Source organism: Triticum urartu, chromosome 1, assembly GCF_003073215.2.
Source record: "Triticum urartu cultivar G1812 chromosome 1, Tu2.1, whole genome shotgun sequence".
Classification (NCBI taxonomy): Eukaryota; Viridiplantae; Streptophyta; class Magnoliopsida; order Poales; family Poaceae; genus Triticum; species Triticum urartu.
The window spans coordinates 412,201,088-412,210,598 of NC_053022.1; the positions used below are offsets into that span (position 1 = coordinate 412,201,088).

The following is a 9,511-nucleotide window of genomic DNA, read 5'->3' on the forward strand; positions in this document are numbered from 1 at the left end:
ACGGTGCAAAAGGTTGTAACCGATCATAATCATTATCTTGCTAGTCCCAATAAGGTGCACAAACTGAGGTTCCAATGACGTGTTATAGAAGCAGACAGACATCTAATTGGCCAGATACGGGAAGCCGGAATGAAGTCATCCCAGGTGTATGACTTCATGGTAGCGTTTTACGGAGGACCAGACAAAGTGCCATTCGCAAAGATGGACTGCAATAACGAGATTGGTCGTGAGCGCAAAAAGTACTTAGAATCAAATGATTCACAAACATTTCTAGAATACTTGAAAAATAAGCAGAAAGAGAATCCAACATTTTTTTATGCCATTCAAGTAGATGAGAAAGATGATCGTATTGCTAATTTCTTTTGGGCAGAGGGACAGTCTATCATGGACATCATGGCCTCCTGAACCTGTCGTGCCCCTTCGTGCTCCGGGCTTGACTTTTCTTTCCCGTGCATGAAACGCAGCAGCCACGCACGCACGTAGAAGGTCGTGGGGGCGGAGGGCGATATAAAACCGGCCCTGCCGCCGCGGCTTCTCCTCGCCTCCACAGCTCCACTGACCCTTCCCTGGAGCTCGACCGCCCGACGGTTCCTCTGCTCCCTCTTTGCTGCTTTCTCTCCTCACCTCCTCCCTCCGCCGTCGGCGTCGCCAGCGCCGGGCGCCATGGGTTGCGGTGGCTCCAAAGAGGACGTGGCCACCGGCAACACCGCCGCCAACGGCGCCGGCAAGCTCTTCCGGAGGAAGTCCACCATGTCCGCCAGCCACCGCTCCTCCCACGCGCCCTCCCCCTCCTCGTCCGACGACACCTCCGTCGCCGTCAAGGACGTCGCCAAGGAGCCGTCGGCCGGCGAGACCAAGGCCGACGTCGTCGAGGTGGCGTCGGACGAGAAGCCCGTCGCCGTCGTCGAGGATGAGGAGGAGGCGGTGGCGGCCAAGAAGGATGTCACCGGTGACGAAGTTTCTGCCACGGTGGACGAGGCGGCGCAACCTCCTTTGAAGGAGGAGGGCGGGCTGCCGAAATCCAACATGGCCGATGAGGCGCCGGTGGTGGAGGAGGCTAAGGTCGATGAGGCGAAGGAAGCAGTAGTAGCACTCATCAAGGAGGAGACCAAACCCGAGGAGACCAAGGAGGAAGAGACGTCTCCTGCTTCCACAAACGATCGTGGTACGTCTCGCACTAATTTGAATTTAGCATCTATACAAATCGTGATTTAAGCAAAGTTAACGACTTTTTTTACACTAAGTTAACGATACTTTTTTTTGCGAAATAAGTTAACGACACTTGTGCAACAAGTGAATGTATTTTTTGTTTCTCTAGTCGTTTGATATTTGTGATTTTTGTAACTCAAAGGTCACCTCGGTGGAATACACTTTAGAAAGCCTCAAACAACCAAGATGTTGCAACTTTCAGTTTCTTTTTTGGAACGGGTTTTATCCCCTCTAATTTTTTTTCTTAGACATAATTTTATCTTTTCCACTTGTAGTTGTCCGACTTCACAAACCCCTTAAGTTTATTTTGGCCTATATAAATTCACATTGTGCCATATGGAGTGAGAACAACTTGGGAATGAGAATGGTTGTTCGTCCATCCGAACTCGCAGGGCCAATTTTTGACCCAAAAGGAGTTTTATAGATTTTTATTCTGGAACCTAGATTTTTTCTATAAAGGCTTCCGTAGAAATAAGTTGGATGCAGTTCCAACAGAGAACTTTCATTGAGCTAGTCCAGCCTTATGGATTCTCTCTTTGTTTCTATGCCGTCTATATTATACTACTTAAATAAAACAAGTTTCTTCGCCTTCATTTGTGGTGCAATGAAAAATTCAGTGTCATATATTAATTGTTTCGAAATATCTCTAGTACTCAACGTGACATGATATTTACCATTTGTGTTTCCGGATCTCTGCTTTAATGCATTAAAAATTTCTTTCGTGGAGACAGTAAGAAGGTGTAAGCATGTGTGTTATTTGCGGGAGAATCGGCCGGGCAGAGCACCACAAAATCACATGGAGGCCAACCCCATTGACGAACAGAAGGTAAAGGATAATGCGCCCCCCGTGCTGGAGCCGTCGTCGTCGTCGTTGTAGAATAGCGCATCTGCTTCTATTGCCCCAAGCAAATCGACGGCGAACTAACCGAGTGAAGGCGGGAAGGCACGGACGTTGCAAGCAGGCATGCGTGGACACATAGGGCGTGTTTGGTTGCAGTAGTGAACAATACCTGCATTGCATACACATCTCAACCCAGTCTGGCTCTGAAAAAAGTCTCATATGCGACATCTGCGAGTTGTTTGGTTGCGTGCATTAGGGGATCAACTTTGACAGTTTGTTTGGTTGCCTGCATGGGGTATGATTAAGAGCTAGCACTTGCACTTAGCACACAGGGTTAAGAGCTAGCAGAGGAAGGGGGAGAAGAAATGCAGTGTGCGTCGAACCATGGTGACTGCGGTGGATAGTGGCCGTGGCGCCCTGTCCGACATGACGAGCATGGAGTCGTGGGCGAGCGACCCCGTCAGCGGCACGGCGAACGACACCGTCGGCGAACTAGTTGCGGTGCTCGTGCAAAGACAGTGGACAGAGGAGGAGAATGCAGTGCTCGTGCCATGGTATCGTCCGTTCCGTAGGACGAGAGAGGAGGCCGAGATGATCAACGTCGGAAACGACTCCAGTGTAGTGGGACGAGAGAGAGGAGGCCAAGATGATCGACCCCGTCGGCGGCGCAACGAACTGCAGTGTGCGTGCCATTGCAGCGTCAGTGCAGTAGGAGGACAACGGAGAGTAGGCCGACATGAGCGACGCCGGAAACGGCTCTAGTGTAGTAGGACGCGGGCAAGGAGATCAAGGGGAAGGGCGTCGGCGTCGAGAGGGACAAATAGAAGGGCTTTGAGCAAAGGACAGAAGAGCTCGACATGACGGCGTCAGTGCAGTACACTGCTGCTCAAGAAGAGATGAAGCTACGATCGTCGAAATCAAAAATTTACAACACGAGTGTTGTGAGGAACTATGAGATTAGGCTGCTGGTCAAAGAAAATTACAAACGATCGATCGTGCGTGATGAATCTGACAAAATTCATCCAGAATAGTTCCAAACGGAAAGACGAAATTAAGAATTTACGGCCGATGAAACTACGAACCGATCGCCTGAATGGAACTGTAGCATCAAAGTGCATCTTTTTTGTGTAGAGCTTACCTCGAACCAAAGCACCGTTATGTAGATCAGAGAGAGAAGATTAGATAGGAGCTTACTGGAGGTTGAAGAAGACCTCAGGTAATCACCTCGCATCCCTCCCGTCTTCACTCTTGCAGGCCCACTCGCTTGCGCTCGGCTCGGCCTGTGTGACGCCCTCACTTTGATCGTACACTAATCATATACGCAAATGTGTAGGATCAAGATCAAGGACTCACGGGAAGATATCACAACACAACTATAGACATAAATTAAAATAATACAAGCTTTATATTACAAGCCAGGGCCCTCGAGGGCTCGAATACATAAGCTCGAAAACACAAGAGTCAGCGAAAGCAATAATATCTGAGTATAGACATAAGTTAGACAAGTTTGCCTTAAGAAAGCTAGCACAAAAGCAACAACGATCGAAAAGGCAAGGCCTCCTGCCTGGGAGCCTCCTAACTACTCCTAGTCGTCTGCGGTCTTCACGTAATAGTAGGCATCCTTCGGGTAGTAGTAGTCATTAGTGGCGTCGTCTGGCTCCTGGGATCCGTCATCTGGTCGCAACAATCGGGTATGGGGGAAAAGAGGTAGCAAAGCAGCCGTGAGTACTCATCCAAAGTACTCGCAAGACTTACATCAGATCTAAACTAAGTATGCATCTGTATCAAAGGAAATGGGTTGTATCTGTGGACTAAACTGTAGAATGCCAGAAGGGAAGGGGAAAGCCTAGCCTATCGAAGACTAGCATCTTCTGGAAACCACCATCTTGCAGCAACAGGAGGGAGTAGAGTAGCATAAAGTAAAGTACCAATAATGTTATCAACCTCGGCCAGAGATCCTTTCTCGACTCCCTGCGAGAAAGCAATCCCAGAGCCATACTATCCAAGTGTCAACACGTTTCGAATCTCATCACCATCCAGTTCTCAGCACAAGTATCCAGTTCTAGTTGTATCGATCGAGATACAACTCCAAGTGTCCGTTATTGTAGGACAGGCTATCGATAGATGTTTTCTTCCCTGTAGGGGTGCACCAACTTACCCACCATGCTCGATTAACTCCGGCCGGACACACTTTCCTGGGTCATGCCCGACCTCGGCCAAACAATATGCCGCAACCTGACCTAGGCTTAATAGAGAGGTCAGCACGCCGGACTAAACCTATGCCCCCAGGGGTCATGGGCCATCTCCTCGGGAACTCCTGCATGTTGCGTACGCGGCCGGTGAGCAGGCCTAGCTACCTCCTTCAATAAGGTAGGTGCTTACCAGTCCAACCTGGCGTGCGCCGCTCAGTCGCTGATGTCTATTAAGTTTCGGCTGATGCATACGACGTAGAACGCCCATACTATGCCCACGTGATGGTTAGTGCTATCGGGCCAGAGGCCCCTTGGATCAAATATCCAAATCGTAGCAGAGACTCACGAAAGATGTGACCCCGTTGCCCCGTCTCGAGTACTTGTGGCAAGGGCTAAGAATGCCCGACCACGCCTCGTAAGTATCTCACGGGCACCCTCCAGGTCAACCCGACTCCACATCACTCGCTATTAAGCTCGCGCGGGTACCCCTCAGGGCCGACCCGTCTTTACTAACATGGCTCAGTGCAAAGTCATAGTAACCATAGTAACTGTGTGTCTAACACCAAGGGGAAAACCCGAGGAATCACCCCCGGGGAATCCACTCGATGTTATCATCAAGGTGAATGTAAGAGGATCCACCCTCGAGGTTCACACTTGAGGGGTTGCACGACAGAGCCGTAACAGTTGTGGTTAAGGAGGAAATCACCCTCGATGACCACGATCGTATAGCTACACTATACAGATATCATCAGGAGTGATGTAAGAGGTTCCACCCTCGGCACTCAATGGTAACTCTGCAGAGTCGTACAAGTAGGGGGTGATGTGCGGTGTCGGGGCCTGGTCGTTGATCACGTTGATCGAGTCATCGAACATAAAGCGAGGCAACTGGGACAAGGTGGGGTCACTGATGGATCTCTAACCAACCTATACTAAGCAGTTTAGGATAAGCAGGTACGGTATGAAAGCAGGTAACAACAACAGGCTATGCATCAGAGTAGGGTCATACAGAAAGAAGTAGCAGTTCTAATGCAAGCATGAGAGGGAAAGAAATAGGCGATATCGGAATGCTTAAGGGGGATTTGCTTACCTGGTTGCTCTGGCACGGAGGGGTCGTCGTCGACGTAGTCGATCACAGGGGCGGCATCGGTCTCGGGGTATACCGGAGAGAAGAGGGGGAAGAAACAGTAAATATAAAGCAAACATAGCATCACAAAGCATAACATGATGACGGGCAGAGCTAGGGTTGCCCTAACGTAGTACTACACGTTGCAGACGGAGGGGATAGACATCCGAGGATGAATTCCCGGCGTTAGCCAGATTTTGGACAGAGGAAAAGAGGGGGAAAGTCCATGTTTGACATGCTAGGGGCATGTGACAGATGAACGGACCGCGTATTTGGATTCGTTGGATTTTTCTGAGCAACTTTCATATAGAAAACATTTTAATCCGAGCTACGGTTTAATTACTATGAATTTCTAAAGATTTTCTTATTTTTTGGATTTATTTTATTTACAAAAAATGATATATGACGTCAGCATGATGTCACAGTGACATCAGCAGGTCAACAGACGGCTGGCCAGGTCAAACCTGACCTGTGGGTCTAGTAGGACCCACATGTCAGCCGCTGTTAGTCTAACAGTGCATTAAACTAACAAACCTAGGTTAATTAGCTACTGGACCCCACCTGTCATAGACTAGTTAGCTAAACTAATTAGTTTTAAATATTAAAACAATTTAATTAGTTTAATTCGCAGTGGGGCCCGCATGTCAGTGCCATCTGGGCCATCAGGGCCCACTGGTTAGCGACCCAGGGGCGGGGCCCATTGAGCCACATCGGGTCAGCGCCGGAGAGAGCTCCGGCGAGCCTCTCCCGCGGCGGCCCTTCGCCGGAGACGGCCGGAAAACGAGCACAGGGCTCCGTTTCACACCCAGCTAGGTGCGTTTGAACGCAGACGGTGTCGCGCGTCGAGTGGTGGCGGTAGCGCGGCCGGACTTGGCCGGAATCGTCGCCAGCGATGAGCAGAGGCGGGGGCGTGTACGGGTGCACGACGGAAACGGCGCTACGGGACATCGTTTTTAGCGCGGCCGGGCTCGTTCGAACGAGAAGACGACGGCGAGGCGATCTGGGGTGGTGGCAGAGGCTGCGGAGGTCAGGGACGTCGACGGCGAGCGGCGAGGCGGATGCCGGACTTTGGCCGTCGTCGGGAACGGGGCTGGGGTGCGCTTGCGGGCAACCCAAGCGGCTAGACGAGGCCTACGCGGTGCAGTGAGCGCGATGGTGGCACGCACGGGACCCTATGGTCGCCATGGCTACGCCGGCGACGAGCTCGCACGGAACCGCGTTCGGGCTCGACGTGAAGGAGGGGCTACGACGGCGGAAAGGTTCGGGAAAGAGAGGGGAAAGATGCGGTGGCTCACCGGGAGCCGTAGGGAGGTGGCAGTGTGCTCGGGGAGGACCAACGGCGGTGAATCGGCGCCGGAGACGAAGACAGCCGTAGGAGGAAGAAGGGGTCGTCGGGCTCGCGGTGGTGGCTCCCTTCTCACTCCGGTTGGTGCAGAGGGTGTAGCCGAGGACGACGCGTCTCGTGGTCGTGCTGGCGAGGCGCGGGGTGGCCGGTGGCTGTGGTGACGACGGAGAATGGCGGCGATGGCGCTCGGAGGAGAGGGAGAGAGCTCGAGATGGGGGGATAGGGACTGGCGCGAGTGGGGGCGGCAGGGCAAGTGGGAGGGGAGAGGGGAGCCCGAGGCGTCGGGGCTTTATCCTCTCCCGGCGAGGCCGGCGAGGTGGTTGGACGGCGACGGACGCGCTCTGCCCCGCTCGGTCGGTGGAGCACTGTGCGGGGAAGGAGGCGACCAGGGGGGAATAGGGGGGAGTGGGCCGGCCTGCTGGAGTGGGTTAGGTGGGCCGGCCTAGGTGGGTTTGGTCCAGGGAGGAGTTTGCTCTCTCTCTCTCTCTCCCTTTTCTATCTTTTTTTTAACTTTCAGCTTTAGCTATTTTAGGCCATTTAGACACATTGGAAAAAGTTGGTTCACCACCAATATTACCAGAAGAATATTATCCACATGATGAACATTTTAGTTTTCATGTTTGAGCAATTTTGAAATTCACCTAGAATTTGAATTTGAATTCAACTAGAATAATGAAAGAGATAGAAGACAATGATGACCAAACACTGTAGCATCATTACACCGGGGTGTTACAGCCTGGCTCGCGAGAAACTGTCGCAGCGTTTTCAGCAAGACGGGCCCATAAGTGCTTTAAGTTCCGTGCTATGCAGGCCCAACAGTGTATACAAGTAACCAAACAGACCGAATTTTTTCCGTGCAGGCCTAGTCGAGGTGTATGCAGACAACTAAACACGTCCATAAAAATGAGACATGTATGTAGCCATGATGATATTGGTGGACGTGCTTTTCTTTTCATATATACATGCCAGGCTTGTCCGCATCCGTTTGGGAATTCGAAGGAAGAGATGAATGGAGAAAAGGTAATATCACTGATAGTTATAGAACTTGCGCTCGATGTTTCGTTTGATATTAAAATTTATAAAATACGGATTTATGATCATCTAACTTGTTGTTTGGTGTAAATATGGTTCCTTTCTACTGTAACTGGACGTACACCCTGCATGCATGACAGCGGCCCATATGTTAGGAGTAAAAAAAAATCAAATAACTCCTTAGATTTTTTTTAATTACACAAAAAAGTCAAAGCGAGACTCATTTATCAGTAACAGTATTGAGGAATGATAGGAGGGCAAGGGATTCGAATGCCACCCAACCAAACACGCCTTAGGTGAACCGCCACGCCAAAAGACACTTGTTGCATCAGAAGGTAACTACGTTCAATAACTCTTCATTTGGAGCTCCTGAGTCTACCAGCTCAAATGGGCTATAAGAATCAACGAAGACCATTTTGCACCTTCGATTTTTTTTAGAAATTTGTATGTAAATTATGATCTAAGTAATGAAAAATATTTAGGGATTATAAAAATGTTTGTATAATTTAAATTAATCCAAATATTTGTAAAATTATAATTAAAAATACTATACAAAAACTGTACTGCTCATAGATGAGCAAATGTTTTGACATAAACATAAGGGAGCCGCTAGGTCTCGGACCCACGAGGGCACGATCAAAGACACCCTTCACGCTCTATTATCTATACATACAAAAGATGATTAGTAAATCAATTGTTTCAATATAAGCCTGAGTACTGTATAAAAAATAATTAGTAAAATGTAAGTAATAAAACTATGTTCAAATATTTGTGTGTTAAAAATAGTATACATAAAAACAATGATTAATAAATAAAACATTTAAATATAAACCTATGTATTATATTAGACACAATTGAATATTCATACCAACAATTTCAATTTTAAATTATGAATATGAAATTACATGGAAATTGAACTATACAAATATGCATATAACTATTGAAATGTTTGTATAATTAAAATAATATTTTGGAATTGTAATTTTATAAATATTTATTTATTTTAAATTATGCAAACATTCTTCATAATTTATAAATATTATTTTACATATATAAATATTGTTAAAATAATATACATGAACAGTTTTGAAATTAAGTTATTTCGTTTGTATTAACAATATTTATAACATGAGTAAATAAAAATTATTTCAAACGCGCAAAATGGCTCCACTGATCATAGCTCATTCGAACTGGCAGGCCAGGTGTTTCAGTCGAAGATTTGTATAAATTAGTTATTCCTTAAATTAATGTGGTTGGCTTGTTGGTTTACCTGGTGTGCGCGCTATCAGAAAGTCGGGGGCTCGAATCCAGCCCCCCTCAAAACAATATTTATCATTTTTTGCTTGTACTGTTTGACTAACAAGTAGGTCTTACTTAGGCTTTTTTGGGTAATTAAAATAATCTAGACAGTTCACTGGAAAATTTTACTCCTAGCAACAGATATGTGGACTGCTAGCATGCCATGCAGGCAGAATGTACGCCTGGATACAGTAGAAAGCACCATATTTACACCAAACAAGTTAGATGATCACAAATCTTTATTTTACAAGTTTTAGCACCAAACCGAACATCCAACGCTAGTTCTATGACCGCTAGTGATATTACCTCAATGGAGAACGTACTATGCAGTGCAACCAGTCAATATGTGCACCGAATGCGGTCATATTACCTCAATGGATAGACCGATTTTAAGATGTTGGATAGAAAACCGAGGGATAAGACTTGACCTGAAGATGGGCTGCTGATGCATTCACATAAATATCTAAACA

The 9,511-nt window shown here is 47.8% G+C and overlaps 1 protein-coding gene across 1 annotated transcript; it reads left to right on the forward strand.

The window, feature by feature from the left end:
* The first annotated feature begins 556 nt into the window (after nucleotides 1-556).
* On the forward strand, nucleotides 557-2,403 carry LOC125534858 (gelsolin-related protein of 125 kDa-like). The gene has a single exon (XM_048697926.1). It carries the CDS (start codon nucleotides 664-666, stop codon nucleotides 1,213-1,215), a length of 552 nt encoding a protein of 183 aa, XP_048553883.1. The 5' UTR covers nucleotides 557-663; the 3' UTR covers nucleotides 1,216-2,403.
* The last annotated feature ends 7,108 nt before the right edge of the window (nucleotides 2,404-9,511 follow it).